Source organism: Parambassis ranga, chromosome 5 (genome assembly GCF_900634625.1).
Source record: "Parambassis ranga chromosome 5, fParRan2.1, whole genome shotgun sequence".
Taxonomy (NCBI): domain Eukaryota; kingdom Metazoa; phylum Chordata; class Actinopteri; family Ambassidae; genus Parambassis; species Parambassis ranga.
In genome coordinates, this window is record NC_041026.1 from 21,253,195 (window position 1) to 21,280,909 (window position 27,715).

Below are 27,715 nucleotides of genomic sequence, written 5' to 3' on the forward strand. Positions count from 1 at the left end.
GGATTACAGCGCTATGAACATTCACTAAACAAGGAAACACCTCAAGTCACCAAAATTTCATTCATCTCTTGCCATCATCAAAACATAAGCCACAAAATCACAATTTCACAGTACACCCTCCTCAAATATTTGTTCATCAGTGGTAATTTTTAAAGGTAATTAGCTGCAAAAGTTAACCTTGATTCCCACTTCTGTATTGCATGCTTACACAGAAGGGCCTACGATTCGTTTTTGTACTTATCGACAGTGAGTGGATCAAGTTAGAATTTGAGTTAATAAATTTTGTAAATGAAGTAAATTACAAAGCCATGAAGAATACATTCCAAAACACAAGAAAAAAGCTCTAATTTCTCTTTTTGTGTCAGCAAAGTCTGACTATAATAAGCTTTGATTGTATAATTCGGTATTTACTCTAGCAGAGGCTGATGACTTAGTGGTGGACTCGTTCATCACCTGTGCTGAAGTTGCCGAGGTAGTCAAAAAGCTCCCCGGCGGCAAGGCACCGGGGGTGGATGAGATTCGCCCTGGGTACCTTAAGTCTCTGGATGTTGTGGGGCTGTCTTGGCTGACACGCCTCTGCAACATCGCGTGGCAATCGGGGGCAGTGCCGCTGGACTGGCAGACCGGGGTGGTGGTCCCTCTTTTTAAAAAGGGGAACCGGAGGGTGTGCTCCAACTACAGGGGGATCACACTCCTCAGCCTCCCTGGGAAAGTCTATGCCAGGGTACTGGAGAGGAGAATTAGGCCTATAGTCGAACCTCGGATTCAGGAGGAGCAATGTGGTTTTCGTCCTGGCCGCGGAATGCTGGACCAGCTCTATACCCTCCGCAGGGTGCTGGAGGGTTCATGGGAGTTCGCCCAACCAGTCCACATGTGTTTTGTGGACTTGGAGAAGGCATTCGACCGTGTCCCTCGCGGCATCTTGTGGGAGGTGCTCTGGGAGTATGGGGTCCGTGGCCCTCTGCTGAGGGCTGTTAGGTCCCTGTATGACCGGAGCAGGAGTTTGGTTCGCATTGCCGGCAGTAAGTCAGACCTGTTCCCAGTGCATGTTGGACTCCGGCAGGGCTGCCCTTTGTCACCGGTTCTGTTCATAATTTTTATGGACAGAATTTCTAGGCGCAGTGAGGGACCAGATGGGATCTGGTTCGGGAACCATAGGATTTCATCTCTGCTTTTTGCAGATGATGTTGTCCTGTTGGCTTCATCGAGCCGGGACCTTCAGTGTGCACTGGGGCGGTTTGCAGCTGAGTGTGAAGCGGCTGGGATGAGAATCAGCACTTCCAAGTCTGAGGCCATGGTTCTCGACCGGAAAAGGTAGTTTGTCCTCTCTGGGTGGGAGGAGAGCTCCTGCCCCAAGTGGAGGAGTTTGTGTATCTCGGGGTCTCGTTCACGAGTGAGGGAAAAATGGAGCGGGAGATTGACAGACGGATCGGTGCAGCCTCCGCAGTAATGCGGTCGCTGTACCGGTCTGTTGTGGTGAAGAAGGAGCTGAGCCGGAAGGCCAGGCTTTCGATTTACCGGTCAATCTACGTCCCTACCCTCACCTATGGTCATGAGCTTTGGGTAGTGACCGAAAGAATGAGATCGCGAATACAGGCGGCCGAAATGAGTTTCCTTCGAAGGGTGGCTGGGCGCTCCCTTAGAGATAGGGTGAGAAGCTCAGTCACCCGAGAGGAGCTCGGAGTAGAGCCTCTGCTCCTCCACATCGAGAGGAGCCAGCTGAGGTGGCTCGGGCATCTGGTTCGGATGCCTCCTGGACGCCTCCCTGGGGAGGTGTTCCGGGCATGTCCCACTGGGAGGAGGCCCCGGGGAAGACCCAGGACGCGGTGGAGAGACTATGTCTCTCAGCTGGCCTGGGAACGCCTCGGGATTCCCCCAGAGGAGCTGGAGGAAGTGTCTGGTGAGAGGGAAGTCTGGGTGTCCCTGCTTAGACTGCTGCCCCCGCGACCCGGCCCCGGATAAGCGGTTGAAGATGGATGGATGGATGGATGGTATTTACTCTATAGAGCCACTGTATGAGGGTGTTAATTTTGGCTTATTCATGTCAGGTTTATTTATTATAGTGTCACTCGCCCTACATTTCTCTGGTTGTAAAAAGAAATAATTTACAAGTGATGTTTGTTCAAAATGGGTAAAATACCAGTTTACAATGGCAGAAACCCTGAATAGGTGAGAGACTAATGAGGAACCGTTTGATTTGATAGTACAATTAAGGATAATAATGTTTTTCAAATCAAATGTTATCAATCAATCAATCAAAGAATGTTATTTGTCCGCTGGAGGGAAATTCAAATATTACTTTGTGCCCTCGGTAACCCCGGATTTATACCAGACGTGTAACTGCAGCGCAGCATCAAGCGCTGTGAAACGCTTCCATTATAGTCAATAAAATCAATTTACACCGGCCGCGTCGCAGCGCGTTTTAGAAGAGTCCCAGAAGCGTCGCTGTGCGCTGCTCCGCGAGTGATACGCGGCAGTTCTATTTTGGAGATGTGTCGCACCCAAAACGCGTCTGTTTGCACCAACTACATCGAGCAGACAGTAAGTCAGTCACCAGAATAAAAGAGTTTCGGGTAAGAGAGGGGTAAGAGATGTCAGCTTTGACTGTCAGGAAAAGCCAAGTGCAAAGAAAAAATGACCACTTGTGCAGCCACATGTGGCTGTAAAGTAACTTACGGTGCTGTTATGTCTCTAATCCTCATTGAACAAAAAAAATGTAAGAAAAGAATTACACTGTTTGACAGAGCCTCTAAAGCTCTTGTGGCCAGACAAGGCTTATTCCCCAGCTGGATGATACCGCTGACCACAACATGCCTGGTGCTTTGATGGTGGAGCTGTCAAGGTGAAAGTTGAAGGCTGAACCACAGCTTTCACAGTCCTCTTAGGAACAAAGGGTTTCTTTGCAAGTTGTGATACATTACTGTGCATCACACATGGTGCACAAAAGCAATTTAACAGCATCAGATAATAAAATATCTCTTACTTGTGGTTAAAAACAGCATATACATACTCCTGTGTATGTAATTCTGCCAGTACTTGTGTGGTTCAAAAAATGCGTGTTCATTTCATCTTTTAGGTGTGTTGTGCAGTCTTCACCATCTTCTGAAGCTGAGCTAGAAGATCCAAAAGGACAGAGGACCTTTCTTTAAACAGAATGTTCTCACACCGCACACATTTTCTACTGTATGCCATTCGTGGCAGGCCTGAATGCTCATAAAGATCCATGAAGAGAAATGCATAAACCATGATGGAAGCTGCTGTTCTGTCTGAAAAGGAGATCTATAGGCAGAGCAGGTATGAGAGCTGTCAATGTGATGCCTGTGGCACTGGGTCTCAGGCATGCTAATGTGGCATTTGGGTTCAGAAGTGAATGTGACAAGAGATAATGGGAGTGGACAGGGGACAGGCAAGGCCCTTATTATCACTATGATATCCAGCGCTTCTTTTCTCTAAATTTCATAAGAGGTCATTGTGGAAGTTTAATCAACAAGAGCATGCTCAACTTATTCAACATTGCGAGCTAATTAAAAATGATGAATGAAATGGACAGACTAGTGGATTTATAGAACTCAAATGCTTCATGGTAATCTTCAAGAAGAAAGGATTCCTGGATTTTCATTTTCTGTCAGTATGTACACAAGGACAAACACAAACACAAGTGTGACATAAACAGTAAAGTAATAATGGACTGTAGAAAGGCTGCATTGCACCAATAAATGAGACGAAACCTGTCCTCAGATTTAAACACTATCATGAGTTCATGTGTGAAGAAATCATGCATTAATAAATAGTTAATGCATACAGGTGGGGTATACTACATCACTGACCTTCTTCCTCTGGCACAGAAAGTAGTGCAGGATTCGAATGTTGGGATTTGAACAATTAGTGCTACATTTGTCAGCTCAGAAAAGCAACAAAACACAATCTGCCCACGACTGATGGAGATGGACCCAGAGAGCTTGGATGTTTTTACTTTCTGTCATCTCCTGTGTGATCTCTGGGCAGCCCAGTCATATATAACCTGCATGCTTGCTCACATATTACAAAATGTAATGATATAATATAATGTAAAGGGGTGGGTTACATAAAATTAATCACATCCAGAGTTGTTCTGAACTTTAAAGCTGTGGACACAGGAGCCTCTGGGGACTGACCTGGTTTTAGAACAAGCCTCAGATGTTTACATGGAGAACTGCAGCTTTGGCACCTCAGTATTGGACTTTGACATAGTAGGACATTCCTGTACTTCTAGCCTACTGCATTGAACATACTGTGGATTGGGACACCAGTGTTAATTTTGTTGACGAATCATTTTCGTCATTTTCATCATAAAAATGAGACGATAACTAAATAAAAACTAATGCACGGTGCCAAAAACGAAGACGAAATGTATTGACACTTTCGTCAACGAATAAAAACGAGACAAAATTATTGATGGAGACGAGATCCAATCAGAGCAAATTTTGTTTGTGGAAGGGAGGGACGAATCAGGAGACGGCAGCAGAGAGCCAATCAGAAGTGATCTCTCTGCATAAGGACGTTGCCCCGCGATGCTGGAAGAAGGCGTACTCATGCATGGTAACACAACACAGGAGAAGAACAGACACACAGACATGTTTGATGTCAAGACAAACAAGACGGTTTGCGAACCATGTGGAGCTACTATCAGCGGTAAAAACACAATAAACGTGAAGCGACATTTGCAGACGAGTCATCTTAACTTCCGCCCAAAGATACACGTGACAAAATCTATAAATGAAGACACCGCTGCTGATGGTTTTACAGCATGCGCACTGTTTCTAGTATTTTCCTGTAGTAGTAGTAGTATTAATGAAGAAGGTCATGACTGAACAGCGTATTCAGGGAGAGCAGCTCACTGTTAACTGGTTCTTTTGTAAAAAGGTCATAGCAATTAAATAAAGAGGTGTTTGTTTCAAACAACAAAAGTTAAAGCTGTGCCTGTTTTTATTGCACTTCAAACCTTAATTATTTCATGAAAAAATATATATCAGAATTTTAGTCGACTAAATCCACAGCAGATTTAGTCGACTAAAATTCTTTGATATTTGATATATTTCGACTAAAACTAGACTAAAAGTTAAAAAATGTTGATGACAAAAATGTGACTAAAATCAAATGACATTTTAGTCACAAGAATAAAATAAAAACTAAATCAGAAATTGCTGCCAAAATTAACACTGTGGGACACACACTAAAACTTTCTCCTGGCTTACAGGAGAGTTTTGGTAGCTGACCACTGTCAGTCTTGCATTACATATTTTAAAAGCCTTTGCAATGAACTAACTGTATGGTCATGCACAAACTGTGTGCTGTTTTATGTGGGAACCCAAATGTAGGACCCTGACCCTTGCCTGATTGGCAATGTGCAAATACATTTTGAAGCTACACAGATCGACATCCAATCACAGATTGACTACTTGATGCACCCCCTGGTGTGTAAACGTCAGCCATTCTCTGTAGCTGACTGTTCAGTCAAGCCTCAAGAGTTGTGTTTGACAAATCTATGTCCCTTGATGGACATTCTAAACAACTGGTAAAGAATTGTCTTATCAGCTTAAAAAGATTTTGAAACTAAGGCAAATGCTGTCAAATGCAGATCTGGAGATGATTATCCACGCTTTTACTTCATCTTGTTTAGATTACTGCAGTTCACTTTTTACTTGTTTTAACAAATCTGCTCTTAAACATCTACAAACGATTCAGAATGCAGCAGCAAAGACACACTACGATTTTATCTAAAGCTGGATCCATACTCCACGAGAACAGAGAACTCCCTCCCCCTTGCCGACATTACGCCCACAAAATGACGTCATTTTAAGGTCCCTAAAACTTGTCCCAGGCAGACCAATTCTTTCAGGCAGTGGACCCTGACTTTGGAAGGCCCTGCCCCTCCTTTACTGTGGGGCTGACTGTTTATTCTATTATGAAGACACTTTTATTTAGAAAAGCTTTTAGTTGACTGGGTTTTATTGTGTTTTTCACTATTGTTCGATTTTTGTTTTAAATGTTCTTTTTTGTTTTAATGCACTTTGTAAAGCACCCTGTGATTTTATCTGTGAGAGGTGCTATATAAATAAAGTTTACTTACTTACTTACCTCCACCACTCCATTCCTGCTCAGCCTATTGGCACATTAATCCCAATCTGCAATAGCTGCCGTAACGCAGATTGCATTAGCCACTGAGTGATCAAATTAGGCGCCAGCACGCTCACCCGCCTCTGCAATCAGTGGCACTTTCCGATGGAGACAACTACACGCTTACAATCAATTTGCTGCCCTAATCTAATCGAGCAGCTTACACAGCACTGTGGCCTGTTTTTTTTTTCTTGCCCACTTGGTGACATGGAAAACATGATTTATACAGTTAAACAATGGCACACACATCCACAGGCACACACCCACACTGACATAAATTCATGTAAGCGTATGTATAAACCCCTTTCCAACATTCATATCAACACGTCCTCGCGGACATGCATGCCTCGCTGCATCAACAAATAAACAAATTTGAGTCCTGCCTCTCCTAGGAGCTTGCTGCCTACTTGTTAGGAGTTGGTTAAGATGTAGAGCAGTAAGCAGAAAGCAGGCAGGAGATGATGTTGACAGCGTCTCTTAATCAGCACCATTCATCTCCCAAGCATGCTTTTAGCAGCTTCACAAACAGGTGAGAGGAGAGAAGTGGGGCAGACCGTAAACACACCACTACTTGCTCATTGTCAAAGGAGGGAAAGAAGTTCACTGGATAAAAGGGACTTTATATAAATGATTTTACACACATTCAAGTTAAATGTTAACTATTAATTAAACAAAAGCGCATGTCCTTTTTTCCAACTAATTTTTACAGAAAACATCCTGATTCTAAATCATGTAAGATCAAATCAAACAAAGCGTTCTTGTTGTCACACAAACAAACAGTGTCTTTCAGTGCAGCAATTAAAAAGACACAGTAAACAAACGTGGGAGAGTGAGTAAATGAGCTTTTGCACCAGAGCCTCTTTTGCTAATAAAACAAACAATACAACAAAACATTCCCATAACTACAGTAGACATGAAAATTCCTAATAGTTACAGTCTTTGATCATTAATCAGAGCCAAGTATTCAACTACATGGATACAACATTCTTCCCACAGGGAGAGAATAAACAGAATCAATATTTGCACCCATGATGTAATTCTCCAGGCTCCACAGTACAAACTACTGATGTCTCATCTCTTTTAATGAGGGATGGATCGCCAGGCATCTTTAACACATAGACTGTTCCTATCTTAACACATAGATTGTTCCCAGTGCAGCTCCAGGCAGCAGCTAGTTAGAATGTGACATACAGTACAGTTCTGTAAGCGTGCCTTCTACAAATATGCACAGCTGAGAGCGTTACACTATATTGCATTTATACACACATAATAAGCAAAGAAAGCTGGATTTTGACATGTAGTATGATGCATTATTTAGTCTGCTTTTTTGGATGCCATACAAAATACAAGCCTACATATTCTTACTCCTAACTCATTACATATGGACACTTGATCAGTGGGATCAGTCCAGATTAGGTCATAAGAAGAATCAGTCACAGGATGTTCACTGTTGACCCATTACTTTTTAGTTTTATGTTGAGATATAAGCTTAGTTTTCACTCACTGTTTACTTTTGTTCTGTGATGCTGTTTTCTAGAGGTTTGTGGTCTTCGTTAAACCCTAACCTTTCACACTATTAACTGCATGTTACAGCACCATTAGTTCTTCATCTCATGATGTCTATTTCTGAAAACTGACCCTCCCCAGGAAAACAGTGTAAATCTGGCAGTGCATGTTTACTGCTCTGACAAGGTTTACTTCTGTAAATGTGTTCATTTTGATGCCTATGCACTTCTATAGGTTACACCATACAAAACTGCAAAACTGACACTGAAGGGGTACCATCTGCACTGTGTACCCCCGTTCCTGTGTGACCAATGGTGTTTAAATGATGGAAAGCACATAAATTTGGCAATGATGGCATGGTTACTGGCTGCTGATGGGTAATTTTGGCTGCAAACAGGCTTTGCATACTGGGCAACATGGAAATGAGACAAATGTTATGCACCATCAACCTGCCTGTCTCCCTAAAATAAAATACAATGTTGCAACCAGTCAGTGATCTGTATCTCTTGACAAAATGTACCGAGCCTCTCACCAGCCTAACTGTGTCATTTCACCAGCAGCAAACCACATGCACCATCATGCAATCCTTCCCTGTATATTATTGTCACATTTACGTATCACTATTCACCTGCGGTCATGCCTTTACTCACATAGAACTTGGAATCTCATCTATCTGTCTCTTCTCTCTTGATCTGCTTCACTAACTAATGTTTAATACCACTGTTGCTCCATGTGCTTGAATTTAAACAGATATAATGGCTGATATGATGATACATCTGCCCTTGAATCAGGGTTTGGTTTACAGCTGTTATTTGTGCGTTTACACTAGGCTCTGATAACATGGGGATACCACAGGCTGCTCCATAATGACTGCTAAATTACATAGAAATAAATGTTCCACTTTGGGAATTAAACACGCATGCAAGTAGATGTGAACTCAGACAAACAAACACAGTCAAGCACTAATAAACACACACACGCACAGAGTGAGTATAACTGAGGATGGGAGTCCTAAGTAAACCCTTGCTTAATTAAAAGGTATTGTATCGGACGGACAGACTCCCCACCACTGGATTCTAAAGAAGACCCACAGTGATTTGATTAGAGGCTGATAAAAGCAACACATCGGATTAACTTCCCTATAATGACCAATGAGTAATCAATATTTTTTTGGTCAGGTGTTGTTGCAGCAGGATAGAAGGCCTGGAAAAGAATCTGCCAAAGAGACACCAATAAAGAAGAACAAAGTGGGTCACGAGGTTTGATACCATTAGGAGGCGAGGTCAAAAGCAAAAAACAAAAAACAATGTGACCCTGTACCACTGTCATCTACTACTAAAATAAAAGAAACTGTACATAATGTGTGCATGACTTCATAGGGTTTAGAGTGCTTCAGTTGTACTAATTGATTTTATTTTCTTATCTACCTTTGTACTCTGTTTTTATTTCCTTGAGTGCTTCTATTAATCCTATTAAAACTGTATCCTTTTTATGGAGGCTACGAGAATAAAGCACAAGTTCAAGGAAAAAAACTGGTTGTAATGTCACCTGGGACAGAGAGACAACACAGCTTCTCTTGCTAGACCGTCCGTCTTTGAAGCACTTTAATTCCCCCTAAGATACCACAGCGGCAGGTGGGCACAGCTGATAGCACAAAGGGAAGTAGTCAGAGCGATGAAAGAGACCAAAAGCTCAAGTCTTCAGTATTTTATCTGAACATTTATTTTATCCAAATTTTATATAAAACCCATCCTCAGCGGAAAGAACATTGTCTTCACGTTGTTGTTCATAGAGAAATAGAAACAAATACAGAACAATCTTGTCCTAGTACTATACACATCTTCGTCATATCTGAATCTCCCGCTCATTGAAGGTGGGAATACAAGAAAATATTCCCATCCCTCCTGTTTGGATTTAAATGAGATGCCATTTTAAATAAATGTGCAGCTCTGGTATTGTAAGGGGGGGCCTCCCTATAATAATACTCTCCTTCTTGTAAGGAAGAGTATGCATGACAAACCTGTCATTGCAGTGATTTGGTGAAAGGTGGGGGGTTAGTGTCGGTGATTTGCTTGCTTAGGCTTACAAGCTCTCTGAATGGACCAAGGCATTTTTGTGTGTGTACTGTAAATATTCCTATACTGATGACTGACAGTGTACACTACAAAATCAATGTAAATATATAAAAAAAACAGGTCTCTCAGGTTTCAAGGGGGAAAAAATCAGAAAGCAAAGTAAGAGAGACAAGAATCACAGTATCACTGCTGAAGAAGCTGCAGCTACACAGCATCCAGCATAATATTACCACGTTTTCCACACAAACACAGCCTGCCTTGTCTGTCCTTATAATATTATTCCTTTCCTCTGCTGTTGGTCCAGAAAAGCCCAAAGGCCAGTGCGTGTCTGCGTGGCTACTTTACATAAGTCCAGCATCTTATTGTGCACCCACTGGAAAACAGACTCAGAGAGAAAGAGGTCTGCAGCACAACAGCAGCTATAAAATCAACTGACAGAAAAGCAAAACTTGTAACATATTTTATGAAATGTCAACAGCTGATTTCTTTTGACACCTCTGCTCCTGCTCCTCTCCTGTGTCTCAGCAGCCACAGGGTTGTGGATTAGCTGCCGTATGTTCCACCGCAGGGGTCTTTCTGAGTAATCTGGCATCTGTTTAATATTTGTTCACACGCAGTGATGAAGTAATGTGGCCTTTTTACACGCAGACATGATGGATGGGCTTTACTCATGTTGTCCATAGTACAACTTTCAGGCCAGGGCGAAATGTGAGATTAAGACACTGAGGTTTAACAATAAATTGTGAACAAATATAAAGGCTTTTCACTGACGTGAGCACCTGGACTATGACAGGCAAGAATTTGAAATACAGTGAGGTGCATTTCATCCTCTAAAAGGTTGTCTAACCAGGTGCTATGGGCTGGCCTGGTTAGACAAGATGACACTACCGAAGTATCTACAACAGCCTCTACTGCTAAATGCCCACAGCAGGCATGAGTATTAAAACAGGGATCACACACACAGCAAACAACTACCATCTGACAGTCTGTCAAAACATGCCTCCATTTCACCTGGTTTACTTTAATAACACCCAATGTCACTGAGAGTGTAATGTACGTAAACGTAAAGACATTCATTTGTGTATGTTCTATAGAAACTGTGAATCAAAACTAAGATGGACAAACCTTCATTACCCATTGTTTTTTTTGAAGAAGCTTTGTGAGTTTGGGAGCAACCAGTCATGACATCACAAAAGGCATGCATGCTTGCAGCCGTGTGCTTGCAGCCAGTTCGTGCAGGTGAATAAGTGAGCTGTGAGTACTGGCAGTTGTGGGTATACTTTTGGTGTGATAATGACCAATAGTAATATTTACCATTTAAGCACACATTTTCCACAACACAGATGAAGTTATCCATGGATATATATGCCAATTGCTGAAGAAAATGGCAGAGATTGTTGACGTAGACAGGAGAAGTATGCCTTGTAAAGGCTGTTCCATACTCCACGAAACAGAGAACTCGCTCCACGGGTGGCAAGAGTATAAAAAAGTTTGTTTCGGCACAGAGGTACCATACTCCGCAAGATGTGTGTGTGCATACGGCCCTCCTACGCAGCGCACGTCACACACAAAAGGTTGACAATGCAATTGTATTGCAAATTGTGTGCACAGTCGTGGTTACCTGGCCTAAGGAGCTGATAATGTTCAGGGAAGAGGGCGTATAGCATGACAATAGATTAGTGTAGCCGACTGTAGCAGACCTCTTGTCTGTGTGAGTTTAATTCTGTGAACATGTGGATGTTCTGCAATAATACATCCCTTTTAATGTGCGCGAGCCACTGTACCGCTGTGATCAATACTGGGATATTTATTGCCAACTTTTGGACAGACACTCTCCTCTGTGTGCCGTGTTTCTCCTTCCAGGAGCTGTTTGCCAGCTGCTCATCTAAACTGTCCATCGTCGCTGTACTTCCTCCTTCTGTCTGCACCTGAAGAAGCTCTTGCACTTCTCTACATTCATCACGCCCACTAAATTCCGACCAATTACAGCATTGTTGACGCACAACCTTGAGAGAAAAAGTTCTGCCCGGGCCATGTGTCAGAGAGAGCTGCACAACGGGCGGTCCGAGAGAAAAATGACGTCATTTTGTGGGCGTAACTTCAGCAGGGGGGATCGAGTTCTCTGTTCTTGTGGAGTATGGATCCAGCTTCAGACGTGTTAACTGCCTAACCTAATTAGATGGAATTGTGACTTGTGAAAAAAATATATCCTCTGTTATACAAACACAAAACATTTGTTGCCTGCTAGATCTATTAGGTGGGGTTAGGGCTGAACGATCTATCGTTTTAGACCGAAAATTGCGATCTCAGACAACACGATTTTGAGATTGTCAAAGCCATGTTTTTTTGCACTGCTCCTAACTGAATCAGGTTTTGTTTTGTCAAATGCTATGGCTGAAAACGAAGGAACTGCTCCCTAAAACGAACTCCACCTTTATGTTCGGTACTGTTTTTGCCGGCAGCAGCGGCGCGTCTTCTAAGCCTGTGTCTGTGTGTGTGCGCTCGACGTGTGTCGCAGTGGAAGGGCCGCGTGTATACGAATGTATTATAATTCTACGAGCACGTACGCGCCCACCTCTCTGAAAATTATCAGCTCGTTGTATTCAGGTTCACTGCTGTTGTGCCGTCAGCAGCTCTTCTACACCTGTGTGTGTGTGTGCAGTGGGAGGGCCGCGTGTGTACATCAGATGCAGACAGAGGCAACAGCTGATGACGTCACCAAAACAATAACGCAGGCATTTGATGAAGAGGCTCCATGAGGACTCTAGTAAAAGGTGGACAGAGCTGACAGCAGCAGCTCCGTTTTTCCTTAGATATGATTCCCATTAAAGTTTGAGCATGTGTTCTAAATCACATTGAACTTTAAGAGTTACTTAAGTCTCAATACTGTATTTATTGTTTAACCTTAGGAGGCACACTTCAGTCTGTTTAAATGACTGTTGAATAATACTTTACAGAACTACATTAGTCTTCTGTTTAATCTATTTGAAATAAAACTTTATTTTGTTCTGTAATTGTTATTTATATTTTCATAGTATTAATTTTATTGAAAACTAATACTGAGTGCACGTTATCAGAGTTTACTTTTAGATCTACTGATAGTTTTTGAGAAGTGACAGAGTAGGCTACCTGAAGTCATTTACACAGAAACATGCAAATTAGTGTCAATGTAAAAACAAATCATGATAAAATCTTAATTGTGATTTTATCATTAAAGAATCGTGATATAAAATTTTTGCCATATCGCCCACCCCTAGGTATGATGTAAGTTTCTGTGCAAATGCTCATGTGCACTACATTTGATTGATTTCGTGGATGAAATTGAAATCGCAATATTTGCCAGAAAAATCGCAATTCAATTTATTCTTAAAATCATTCAGCCCTAGGTGGGGTAAATCACACTATGCTCTGCTCCCAGGTATAAGCACCGTGCACTACCTTGCAGACTTCATGTAAGGATGATGAGGCAAAGATAAGCTTAATCTTCACAGACCCACTCTTCGGAAATCTGCTACATCAAACAGATTTAGACTGAGCCAAAACCTTCTACAGAGAATTGCTTCTCAAAGGCCATGAACTTCTGTTTAAAGGCCATGATGTCTGTGCAGACTTAGCTAGATGTTATAAGCTGAAATCAAGTCAATAAACCTCACTGAGGTATCTGATGAACATGCTACTTGACTCACACAAGCAGCTTTTTGTGTGTGCATGCGTTTGTGTGGACAGGATAACATTGCCTCCAAAGACGGATTATGTGTCAATATGGGCACCACTTCTATCAACTCTAACTTCTTCAATCTTTAACACTCCCCCTGCCTCAGCTTTATATCCAGGCTGCCTTTCTTAATACAGATGAAAGAGAGTAGGCTCACACACATTTAACCACATCATTAATAGACGATTGTATCACATGATAAACTGACCTCTTAACCAGGAAAAGGCAGCGCTGACTATCATGCACCTGGATTCACAAAATACATATCTGAAGCTTTGTAGCAGGAAATACAAATACAACACAACTTCACCTAAACAGGAGCCAGACAGATGAATGTCAAACAAAGTCAAAAATACAAGAGTGAAAACACTACCTGAGTGCATTCACAAACACAGAGTCTAATTGGCAGCATGATGCGTGATGCCCAGCTGGAGCTGCAGAGGGAAGAGCATCCCAGGGCTGGAGAGAAGCAGGAATCAATAAGAACAGCACAAATGCTTCTGCCTGCTATCAAGCCTTACTTCCCGCATCACTGGATTGTCACTAAGAATAGGAGCCGCAGACCAGTGACTACCAGAATGATTAAAGCCTAGCCCTGCTGAAATGCTTACAATGTGTTGAAAGGTATATTTTAATCAAATATATTAAGGAACAGGTAATGTTTAAGGAAATGTGCCTATTTAGATCGTTATCAATAACTATGATCGATGTAAATTAGCATGGGCCTCAAGCAACCACCAAGCAATTAGTTTAATTAGGTTTTCATAATTACATAATTTTCATAAACACACCAGATTGTATTTTTACCATTCCTACATTGTTCCACTGTTGCTCTTTCTGGAATTAAAATGTTCTGTGGGGTTTTTCTTCATAAAATAGTCCCAAAAAAGAGAGTGTACTTTATTGTTACGAAGGCTCTCTGATGTAGTCTATAATAGCAAATATTGGCCTTACTTTTTAAACTCATTTTTGCCAAATTATCTCAAAAATATAATTAAAAAATTTAAAATTTACATCATACAAAATAAGAATAATGGTGGATTAATTGGCGGAAAAATATTTCAAACATTTTGGCCACTGGAAAGAGTGGATGTTGCACAAACCCTTTAAAAACTGAAAACCAGAAGCCTTAAAAAGATGCAACAGTTTTGTTTTGCCATGAAGAGGTTAAAGATTATTTGTGTTTTCGATGTAACCAAGGACAAGGCTCTGAATGAAAAACAGAAAATAATTGAAAATAGAGCTGCACAATTCTCAGAAAGCCTCCCACAGTAAAACAAGTAAGGCAGCAATATATGAAATTTTAGGAAGAGCCCAGCGAGTACACAGAGTTTTAGCACATGACAGCCCACCCTTTGTAAAGAAAAAGAAAAAAAGTGATGAAACTGTTGTTGGCGTCATTGGAGTCTAAATATAGGATTGTGTATCCACAGCCAAGTGTTCCCTCCACAGACTGTCAAACGGAAGACAGAGAGGATAACAAGCATATTAAGTGTAAACACAAAATATGAGGCATGGCCGGTCAGAGACTTCCTCCACCTCTGTACTGAGGCTTGCTGTTAGGCTAGAGTTATTTCTAAAGAGCCCCAAAAAGTAAGAACCGGGTGTTAACCAATAAAAATGTAAGGAACAATGCTGCAGAGTGAAAGCCTTAATAAATTAAGGGGATTTATCTTACTCTCACCACAAACCGTATTTCACAGCACAGATAGCGCAGACCGGCATGTTCCTCCTGCAACTGAAATTTTCACCCATCTCCTGGCAATCAGTCACACAAACAGATGCTCGCTCACAAACTCACACATCACTTATCGACTCTCACTTGGCTTTCTGCACTTTGATGGCATTGCAGCCACAGCCCCTGCTATTCTGCAGCATCCCACGCAGAATTCGCTGAACAGAGAGTAGTTAAGGGAGTCTGCGCCCTGAGCCTACGAGGCATTAAAGATGTAGAGGGGCTGAAGAACATCAAAGCAGGTGCAATCCTGCCACGCCCTCTCCCTGCCTACATCTCCCTTTGGGCTGGTTTAAAGTTCTCTGTGATTCACAAAGAGGAGCTGGGAGGGTCACCCCTAATATTATGTTAAAAACTCATATCAGCAGATGACAAAGCAGTGGGGTCTGTATGATCTCTTAGTAAACAGAAGAGTGCCTTGTGAGAGCTGATATCACAAACAGAAAGCAGCTGCAGTATCTGGACAGTTTTTCAGATCCCACATACATCCATGAAGTCAGCTAAGGTAATCAGACATTAGTGTTTAAAAAGAAGAAGAAAAAGAAGTTTAAATCTCCCATAACATGAAATATATATATATTGAATTCATTCAATATTGAATGCAAGCCCACTTGCCTATACTCGCAGCACGTGCACACACACACTCTTAATGCTGTCTTGTTAGGTACCCACTCTGCAGCAAAAGCAACTAGCATCCAATATAATTGGGAAAGGCCATTAGCTTATTGTATTGTCACATACAGAGACAGGTTGGGAAAGCTGAAAAAAAAACAAAGCTTCAAAATAATGCTGAATAGATGATCAGACAGCCTGTACCCAAAACACCCTGAACCATTCACAGGCTGTACTTCCAATGGAGGGTTTGGTCTGTACGGTGTCCAAATACTGTAGAGCAGCGGTCCCCAACCTTTTTTGCACCACGGACCGGTATCATGTAAAACAATACTTTCACGGACCGGCACAGAAAAAAAAAAAAAAAAACAAAAAAAAACAAAGTGCATAAACAGACTCTTACTCTTATGCTTAATTAGTGGGAGCCTTTGAGCTTTCTCAGCAATGAGGCGGTCCCATCTGGGGATAATGGGAGACATGACACCCGAAGTGTGTTTCTTATGTCCAGTCCACTCCGTAATTTTGTTTTGGCCGTCATTAATTGCTTCAGTCGTTCTTGTTCATGTTTTCTTCCATGGCTTGTCTTTTAATGCAGGGTGCTCGGTCTCGCAGTTTTGAAGGCTTCGTTGCCTCATTTGCGAGTCTGTCGCCACATATCGCTCAGAGCGGACTTGGTGTGTGAGAATCACCTGTTCCAATAAATCCGTATTTTAAATAGGACTCCTGATATAGTATTTTAAATGCGGGTTTCTTTTTCTTTGAAGGGGTAGGCTCCTCTTCTTCTGTCTCCTCGTTAGGCCTTTTCCCCTTTCCGAAGAAGCTCTCCAAAGACGTTTGTTTTTTATTCATTTTTGCTAGCTTGTGGGCTTAATTTTGGGGCCGTATCCCGTGACCGAGACAAGCGTCTGGGCAGGTGCTTAAAGGCACAGGCGGATGAATCTGATCGATTTATAAATGAAACAGCTGTCAGACTCAGATAATGAATAATATATGTTTTGCTCAGTCTTTCTGTGCGGCCCGGTACCAAATGACCCACGGACCGGTACCGGTCCCCGGCCCGGTGGTTGGGGACCACTGCTGTAGAGCAAAGCAAAAATGAGTTCCTCTGCACACAATTCAACGCTCAAAACTGTACTGAACTCAGCAAGGCAACCAAGGAGAGGAAGTTATAATAATAAAGGCTTAGTGATGAGAGAGGATGAGACAAAGTGAGTGGGAGGACTCCTTTACCTGACTTTGAGGAGAAAATAATTGGTTTTATAACCAATGATGTAAGATTAATACATGGCCTTTGTATGTTAGCATGGGCGAGAGTGAGTCAGAGTGCAATAATAGGTGTGTGCACAGGTGTTTTTAAATGATTTTCTTTTAGGTTGAAACTATTATCAATATAATTTTTGTGAGCTGGTAAAGGGACTTGCTATTCAGTTTTTTTTTCCAGAGGGCCACATGTGAAAGTACATGTGAAAGCATAGAGTTGTGTTGTGTCGCTCACTAACACCTCCTCTGTTTGTGGACTGCCAGCCTTCTGTTGCAATTGAATCCTTATTTTTCTTACACACACACTTTATATCTGAGACACTAATGAAGAGCCACCACCTGTCATTCTAAAAGTGTCCCAATTTAAACATGCTGTTTGACTGACAGACAGCCTATCAGCAGAATACAATTGGTACAAGGCTCAAAGACTGATACACAGACAGCCACACAAAGACATCATAAGGGGTTTCTGGAAACCGAGAATATTCAGAAGAAACCATCAAAGACCGTACAGAAGCGTACAACAATACAACTTCATATTTCAAAAAATGTGGTAGCAGATGTGCAGAAACAATGTCTTACTGCCATTGAACAGATGCATTTATATTCACCCACCGCACCATCTAACACCAGAGTGAGGGAGCAACTCAGTCATCAGGACCCTGCAGCACAGAGCACAAACTGTACCCACCAGCTCAGAGGGGAAGAAGAAGGAGCAACACCACATCAGGAAGGCCCTGCAAACATGTGGCTACCCGAAGTGGGCACTCATCAAAGCCACAAAAAACAAGACCACCCAACAACAAGAAGAAGGACAACACCAGGCGGAGAAAGAACATCTCCATTCCATATGTGTCAGGAGTATCAGAGAAACTCCGCAGGATCTTCAACAACCATGACATCCCGGTCCATTTCAAACCTATGACAACACTGAGACAGAGACTGGTTCACCCGAAGGATAAGATTCCCAGGGAGAAACACAGCAATGTGATATATGCAGTCCAGTGCAGTGAGGAATGCTCTGATCTGTACATTGGAGAAACTAAACAACCACTCCACAGAAGAATGGCTCAGCACAGGAGAGCCACCTCTTCAGGACAAGACTCAGCTGTTCACCTCCACCTCAAAGACAAAGGACACTCCTTTGAGGACAACAACGTTCACATTTTAGACAGGGAGGAAAGGTGGTATGAAAGAGGAGTTAAGGAAGCCATCTATGTTAAGCTGGAAAAACCTTCCCTTAACAGAGGTGGTGGCCTCAGACATCATCTTTCCACCACATACAATGCAGTGATTCCATCCATTCCCAGGAAGTTTACACATACTCACAGTAAGAACAAAGGGCTGTCAATCAGTCCCCCTCCGGCAGTTTCATAGTCGTTAGCCAGTCGTTAGACTCACCTGGCCCAGTCAGCCAGAACATCACAGGTAAGTATGGAAACATTTAGTGCTATTGTTTGTAAGTTTTTTAAAGTTTGACCCAGACCCACCCACTGAGGTCTGTAACCACATATAAACCATGTTTCCCCACCAAACAGTTAGAACTGATGAAGCTGCTTGGATGAGCAGCGAAATGTCTTCTAGAAAACTCTACAAGTCCAGACGCCTTGCTTCAATCTTCTCTACGTATGATGACCTGGATGACTGAGAATCTTCATCAACAAACTCAGTTCTTGTTTATTCGGTGGACACACCTGAAGTCAGCACAGTTCCACTGGCTAACCTCTAATCAAGCCACTGCATGAAATATAGATGCTGTGGACAAGCAAAACAAATTTTCTATATTTAATTCAACAAATAATAAAGATCAAAGTAGATGGAGAAGAGTGGTTGGTGAATAAACCATGAGCAGAATGGAGGTGAGGAATCAACACTCTTCAGTGCTACAGCATGAAGGCGCCGCACACTAAAGAAAGGGTGAAAACAGACAGGATTTTACCAACAATTAGCACCGACACCTCAACGTCATCACAGTGGAAGATACATTCCAGGCTGCAGCTTTCATTATTCATATAAAATTCATCAAAGGTCAAAACAGCTTTGCTGATCAGGGGGACCATATCAAACGTCTTGGTACCAAAAGTCTACAATCAAAAGGTACTAATGTAGCATAGTTTTGTAGTCCATGATCTTCCAGCAATTGTTTGCCATGTTAAACAATGAAGTTCGTATCTTGTCTCTTTGACCATCTGGTTTCAAAGCTTCTCTAGGGATGAGAGATATGGACAAAGACCACAGTCAGACTTTCCTGGTTCATCCTGAATGCCTCTGTCCAGCTTTACCTAATTAAGCTCACCACCAGCTGGAGGATCAGCTGAAAGCCAAAGGGCCCCTAGTTAAAGGTTAATTTCTGTGCAGTTTAATTGTGACAAACCCATCCTCACCACAGCAGTGGTCACATTTAAAGGAATTGTAATGGCAAGCATTAATGTAGCTGTGTGCCCTCCTGTGGCTGTGTAAATGTGCCTTGTTGTTGTCTTAAGGCAATAAGGTATGAATAATTGAAGGCGTGAGTACTTTCAGTAACGGCAAGGTGCTGTCACAGATCACAAGCTCCTCCTTAGACTTGGCAGTCACTGCTAAGACGCCATGGGATGGAGTTCCAGCATCCACCAAGCTTCTGCTGTTCATGGACTAAAGTTTACTACTACAACTGTGCCTAAACAATTATGTATGATGTTTGGGGAATCAACTTTAATCAACCTTTTAAGTGACATTGAATCACTGTACTACTCTCTCCATGGTTTTGGACTGTGGATAAATTTTCATTATTTTTTTGTATCACATTAAAACTTTCTGAGCTTACAGCCACAATTTTTCAACTGTTAATCGGCCCTGTTGTGTGGAATTCCTTCATGCTTTGCATAATGACACATGTCCCACAGGAGGAATCTTTACATTACATCACAGTGTACAGGTCTTCACAGCTTTGTGTATTTGCTTATGGACAGAGCTCGTGTAGCATAGATGTGCAATGACCAAAAAGCTTTTCAGTTCATGTCACGCAGTGTAAGCAATGAAATCCCCCAGCAGAGTTGTGCCATTCCCCTGGGGAGCCGCCCTCTGTAGGACCTCACTCAGATAGCCTGAAGAGGCTGGATGCAAACTCTTCAGCTTAAAGGCACAAAACATGTTCTCTTACATTTATACATTGTGGGAGGTGGTTTACACATGGTGTTCTCGTGCATTCAGGCTGACCTCAGGGCACTCTATTTGTCTATCTTTGTAATATTGCTTCTTTCCAGACACTAAATTAAAAAACAGGAAATTGTGGTGTAAGTGCTGATGCAGAGTTAAGACTTCCAAGTTCTGCTTACAGTGTATTTGTCAGCATTGTTTATGATTGTGCCTTACACAGTGTGAGCAACCATGCCAGACAAAAATAGAGTGCATCCATCTTCCAAAAACAAATATTCCAGATGGCGTAAACTCTTAGGATATATATATATGTGTGTGTTTTTAATTGTTGTTGCACCTGCAAGGCAAACAAACCGTGGCAGCGTAAAGGGAAAAAATAAATGCTTTTACGATGCTTTAAGCTTGATTCAGATAAAGGGATTACTAAATGGGCGGGAGCTATCAGCTTCTCATCTTGTTTGTGCTCATAGAGGCTATTCCAGTTTTGTTAGAGGCAGCCACCAAAATAACAGCGCACTGATTGTTCGCTTTGATTCTTTAGGTGCTGAAAAGGTGCTTTCACAAAGATCAAACAGGGCTTGCCCAAATCCTTTAATACAGTGTGACAGCTATTTCTTTATCCTTTCATTTTTCTCTTCCCTTTAACCATCTGTCTTTTTAACTCCAAGACGATCCTGTGATCGTATCAGCCCTTCAATCACTGCTTCCATTTGGATTGATATAAAAACATATATGAAATCTTATAAATTTCAGTGATACTACAAATTCACTGATATCCTCTGAATACAGACAGCACATTAGAAACATTGTCCATAAACACAGTGGGAACACATCATCTGCTTCCTATGATATATGTGCATATCAGTTTTTGTGTTGTGGTTAGCTGTGATAAGGCAGGGTTATGTTAGAGACCAGAAAGAAAACGGAAAAAGGGCATCTATGCATTTAACCTGCAAACTAATAACTGAAGCTTTATAGGAGAGTATAAAGTGCTTCTGAGTCACTGAGAAAAAAAAACACTTTCAAGCTAAATAAGGCCACGAAGTGACAGTAAGCTTACCTCTTCAAAAAGGCCTACCTGTTTTCAACGGCAGCACAGGTTTATGAACAATTAGCATCAGTAAACCTGCATGATGATCCACAACTTTCTGTTTTTGATAAATCTCACTTTCCTCATAAGCCTTGTTTTTTTAGCAGGTGTAACAGGTCTGAATTGCTGAGCACTAAATTGACCAGAGGGTTAGCAACTATAGCGAAACACAATGCTGAGAAGCTTATAAGCTCACAAAAGGGGGTAAGAAGGGAAATCGATGAGATAGATAAATGAAAGAAATTCGTGGTCAAAAGCTTGACTTGAAATGATGCCTAATGCGTCCCTGTGTCCACTGAATACAATAGCAACTATTTGGTATCATATATTTACTACACAAGATGGACGTGTATATCAGTGTTGTGTCTGTTAAAGTGCTTCCAAAGGGGTGGTTTATGTTAAAAATGTGTAATTGAACTTGCAGACAGTAGAAAAAAAATTCTACATTTACAACAGAATAAACTGAATGGTAATGATTCCTGAATTTGCATGTCATGGTCTTTCGGTCATGCTAGTCAAAAGACCAACAAAGTCACTAATAGAGAAATAGGCTAGATTATAGATGCACAACATTGAAATGTGCCAAAATCTGATATGTTAATAATGGCCAGCTCATTTTGCCTGAAGCTGATGCCAGTATAGAATATCTAATACCTCCAGTAGTGAAATGAACATGTTAAAATGCAGATTTGACACATTACAGACACTGAGAAATCACACAAACATCATCAGTTTTTCACACCTTTCTTTTCTCCTTCCTTCCATCAAGAATGTTTTTATATGAGAATACTTGTGCATCACAAGTATTCTCCTGTACTGGTGCCACAGTGATTATTAGCACCAGCTTATCTGCGAAATAAGGTTCATTATGGACAGATTTCTTTTTACAGCCTTTATTGGTGCTATTAAATGCCTCCCTAGCCTGAATGCAAGGCGATCTCCAGATTTTCACCCTGAAGACCGAGGTTTGCTTCAAATGTTGAAACACATTAAGGAAAATATGATTGTTTTGCTTGAAACCCTTTCACAACATTACAATTACATTGCAAGGTGCATTTATGTTACCTGCAAGAAACTCCTTACCTTGATGATGAGTCCTACCTCATCCACAAGATTTTACATGCAGCACAGCAGGATGCAGAGACACAGTACATAATTTTACTCCCATTAAAGATTGTACCAATATTGCTGAGAGGAAATATAGCTTGCGTTCAATATACCGGTAAGTAGGAAAAGGCTGACTATATGCTGCATCTCTGCTGAGGACTTTGAAAGGGTGACACTTGTGTGACATATCCTCACAAAGTCCTACTCAACTCTACTCAATTAATCATAAATACAGTATGTGCACACAGTCACATACAGTCCCATCCTCTAACCAAGCCTCTCTAAACCACACTCCATTATTCATTAGCCTTGCTGTAGTTGGTATATGCATTGTGAACTCGGCACTTCACAGTTCAAACTAGTTGTTAGTGTGTTATTAGGCATTATACAGTAAAAGCTCCTAAACAACCTTTCAGGAAACTCGGGTCAAGTGACGGACAAGGCACTTCTGTCTCACAGCAAATTAGGGTTACAGCTAGCTCAAAAGACAGAGCTACACGCTCACAAAAATGCACATTGACACTAGCCATGATTATGTAACGGCACTAAAAAGGGAATACTAGTCAGTTTTAACACTATGTGAAGCTATGACCGTTTAGTCTATGTCAGTGCACATGTCACAGCTTTTGTCCTGCCCTTTCATATGCAGGGTGCACTCTATAGCGCCACGTTACCACAGAAAAAACATGAGAAAACTAGCAGATGATTGTAAGCAGATCAGACAGTGTTTCTTTTCATTAGAATCTGTAGACGGGGGCTTGTACAGTGTAAAAATGCCTAAAGTCAAGATCATCCTTACTGAGGCAGATTCGAACTAGCAAACAACACATATTACAGTGTTACAGCTGACTGTTGAACCAGATGAACTCTTATAGTTCAGCTCCTGGCAGCTCAGGGGCGATCATATCCTGCTCTAGCAGCTTCTGCTGGTTGGTTGAGCTGCCTGGATAAATGAGAACGTATCTGGGTGCAGCACCTTCTGGGCAGGTCAAACGAAGCAGCTGGTTACCATAGTGTGTGCATCGTAGTAGATCTAGAGCAGTATGCAATGACAACTGCTGACAAAACTACTGCTGTTTTATTACACAACAGAAAATATGGTAATGGACCAGGGTAAAAGACACACTGCACAACCAAGTGAGACCTTTCAGAAAGGTTGTGCCTATGATACACGGGCTATCTTTAGCATGGATTTGATATCACTTTGATATGCTGGCAGAGCTGGATACAGTGGACGGTGCCACTGGCATCTACTTCCTCTACTCAACAGAACACAACAACAGACAAAGGACTCCTATGTCAACAACAGCATCACTTCTACTTTCACATTTAATCCCTTTGTGTAGTCATTAAAAAAAGCTGCAGAGACAAAAGGTTTGTACCAGTCACAACAGGTAGGTATGAAAAAAAATCCTGTATATTTTCTAGAGATCATGATATATTTCCTGACTAGTTAGTGCATCTTTTTTATCTGGCATGAAAAGATAGATGCTTAAATAAACAGATGGATGGACATGGGGGCACACACTCACACAAAAGCACACATAAGCATTATTCATGCAGTGGGATGCCCCTAAATGAATCCATGTGTGTAAATGTCATCAGTAAATGTCAATAGCTTTTTTCCAGGCCTATCCTGAGGACATGGAGCCCAGCATACGGGTCGCGGGACTCAAGACGTACCTTCAATTCCAACTACTTCATCTATTCTTAATCTTCTTTAAAGACCTCATCTGCTCATGTGATAAATTAAACAACACACAAGTGAGGATCTTGTGACAAGCAGCAAGCAGAAAAGAGGACAGATACAAGATTGCAAGGTGTTGTTACTCACTGAAATATAAAAGTAAATGGCATAAAAAAGAAGATTCCTACCACAGGTTTTCATAGGAAAACATGAACTGTAGGACATAAAATTACCCTTTTGTTAAACAAATCACATACTCAGGTCAAACAGTTTACAACTGTGCTCCTAAAACCAGATCCACGCATTGCACTAATGTCTGGGTGTTACTAGTGTATCTGTACCTCGATGTAGGAAGCCAGTGTGGGGTAGACCCTGTAGGGTCCCAGCACGTGGGACAGAGGGGTGGTGCAAGGGAAGCTGGTGGTCACAGCGTGGCTCACTTCTGGCAGAGAAAACACTTTGAAGCCAAACTGCTCATACATCTTCTGCAATTCCTCATCCGGCTGCTCCTCACCCTCACACAGGACACTGCCCACCACGTAACGACATTTCTCTGGTGGTCTCTGGGTGGACAGAAAGAAAGGATTTGCATATTATAAACATACAACCTTTTGCAGGCCTGCAGTGAGTCACCTCACACTAAGAAAGGTCTTGAGCAGCTGTCAGACACACAGCAAGGTAACGCCCTCTGTTGGAGGAACAATGTGACCAATTTGACCAGTAGCACATTTTTGCTGAGTCTTTGAGACATTTATTTTGAATGATTTATTTAGAACAAATACATATATATGTCTTTGCTATGTGTAAAACCTTTAATACTTATTTTGTTATTTAGTGATGATAAAGTAAAAAAAAAAAATAGAAGATACAGCTGCCAGTGATAGAACTGGATGCCCGTAAGTTGCCGACAAAAAGAAGAGCACAACTAAAATTTGATATACAACCTAGAAAACATTGGTATTTTCTTATCTTCTTTTATTTAATGCTGTAGAAAAACAGAAGGAAAAAAGGCGCCATTTTTATTTACTTGTTGCAAGACAACAAATTATTCCATTGTTCCAAGATGAACATTTTTATGTTCTTAAATGGTTTTCACTCTAACTTGATGCAGAAGAAAATAACATAGTATACATACAATACTATGTATGTAAAGCTATTATCAATGTATTACTCTCATAGTAAATGCTGCTTCAGCATGAAACTGCATGTGTGGAAGTAAAAATAGAAGCTATTTGATTTAAACTTGTGGAGATGTTGCACTTTCACATAGTCTGAAGTGTCAGTGGACAGAGAGCTGCCAGCTCTGGTGAACATCTTCCTGCATATATCCCACAGTTAGGTCACATATGTTGGGGTTCAAATCGCATCTGTGCTTTTTTTATTATTTATCAAAGACAAATATGCAAATATTATCTTGATCCTTCATTGTTTGTAGGATGAGCTGCAGGGCTGGACTTCTGGAACAAAGGGGGGTTGTTTGTCTTGCCTAATGACACTTGAAAAGAACACGCTGACATGCAGGTTGGATCTCCTTCACTTAAAGGCCTCTCTGTGTCTCTTAATGTGCCCACATGCATGCAGATGTGAGAGAGGCAGAGTAACAATCATTGAGTGAGTTGTCAGTCGGAAGAGGATCTGACAGAGAATCTCCCACTCACATCTGCTCGCAGACAGTTTGAGTCTGTCTGACAGCAACAGATGGAGAGTGGGTGCACTTTACATTACAGCCCACCATTTTGTAGATCCTGCAGTAGCAGTTTATATGTCTCTTGGTATTTCCTGCGGAACTTTAGGCTAAAAATATTTGTATTTTAGTAAACAGGATTATGATGTGCTGTGAGAATTACAAGATTTTGTGCAGATTTGTTAAACAAATGACACAATAAAACCAATGAAAGCACATCTATCACTCATCTATCCATCCATCTTCTGCACCTGCTATGTCCTGTAATACAGGGTCACGAGGGTGCTAAAGCCTATCTCAGCTATCTATGGGCGAGAGCCCATTACAGTGCAACATACACAGAAAAACAACCATTCATACTCACTCTCACACCTCAGGGCAATTTAGAGTCACCAATTAACCTAACAAGCACGCCTTTAAAAGGTGGGAGAAAGTCAGAGTACCAGTGTAAACCCCACGCAGGCACAGGGAGAACATTCAAACTACACAGAAAGGCCCCAGCCAAAATCGAACTGGGAACCTTCTTGCTGTGAGGTGACGGTGCTAACCACTGCAACACCATGCTGCCTGTAAAATCACACCCAAATGGTTTCCATTATTCTCTACAAAAATCACCCGCAGATACACATCAGTAACACACACAGGAACAACATAATCTGAGACCCAAAGCAAGTTTTTCTGTCATTGCCGCTGCTGATTTTTCCCATATAAAAAGTGCAAATGAAGTTTACTTATGCACAGTGAACACATTAAAACATACAAAAACCCTGGCATCATCCTTTAAGACCTGCTGCTGGTTTCTGCTATGTGATGGTGGCTGTGTGTGAAGGGCTGGCACCAAGGGGGCACAGATGGGAGCCAGCAACACTCATCTTCATGTCCCTGGCATCCTCGCATAATTAACACATCTAAACACCACAACGTCCTCTTCTTTTCCATCTCATTTCTCACATTCTGGGCTATTTTTTGACTGCACTCTGTTGCTACTACACTCTGTTCCTGCTGTCCTACTTTGTTCATACCTCAGTTTTTGTGCCGTAATTCAGCAGCGTGGGCTGCCAGTGAGACTCCCGGGCTGGGATAAATCTATTTGATCACTCATCCCCTTACCCTCGGTGCCTCTTAATGTCTGTTTCATGTGGGTAATAATAATGACTGACAGTGTCTGTTCAGTATGAGCAGATAATCTTTACTGTCACCTGACACCCTGTTCAACGGTGAGTCAGAGAACACAGATCACCTGCTTTTGAAAGGGAATTATTCATTCAAGGCAGCCAGAGATATACGAGATCTATTTACAATGAAGCAATGACTCACTGCAAACAGGCACTCACAATGGCTGTGTTAGCAATGTCAGAGTAAATTACTGCAGCAATGAGACAATGTACCCATCTGTTTAGTCTACCAACATGTACATACTTTGAATCACGTGTAATGTGCACCATGTGTTATTATTGCATTTTAACAACATAATTTTGAAGTCAAACACTAGAAGATAAAAGCAATACTATATTAAAAAAGCATATTGTTGACCAATAAAACTGAGTGGTATGGCTGAAATAAACAATAAATTATAATTCATGCTGCATGAACTTTTGGTGACCTCCTAACAGTTTCTGTGTTATGAAGGTCTAAATTTTGTTCCTGGTTCATTACTTTTACTAAACGAATTTGTGGACCAATTTAGGGAAGCCAGCATTATTGTGTGTGGAGCTCTTTTGTGCACAATGGACTAAACTCCCTTTCAAGAAAAGCAAAAAAAAAACCCAAACCCCGGTGAAGTGATACAAGGGTCAGCAGAAAAAAGGAAAAGGGAGAAAAACCAACAATCCAAGACTTATAGAATATGCAAATTTTAAGTGAAAGCAAAGTTTAAGAGATCTGGTGGATCTTATAGATCATCATAATTTCAATAAATAATTTACACAAATGTGCCCAAACACACTGATC

At 41.6% G+C, this 27,715-nt stretch overlaps 1 protein-coding gene across 1 annotated transcript in view; it reads right to left on the reverse strand.

Annotated features, from left to right (window-relative positions):
• The window catches only part of tex264a (testis expressed 264, ER-phagy receptor a), a 60,195-nt gene that overhangs the window by 24,048 nt on the left and 8,432 nt on the right, over positions 1 to 27,715 (reverse strand). Inside the window, exon 2 of the mRNA XM_028407187.1 lies at positions 24,423 to 24,644. Coding sequence (XP_028262988.1) covers positions 24,423 to 24,644 — 222 coding nt within the window. The remainder of the gene's footprint in view (positions 1 to 24,422; positions 24,645 to 27,715) is intronic.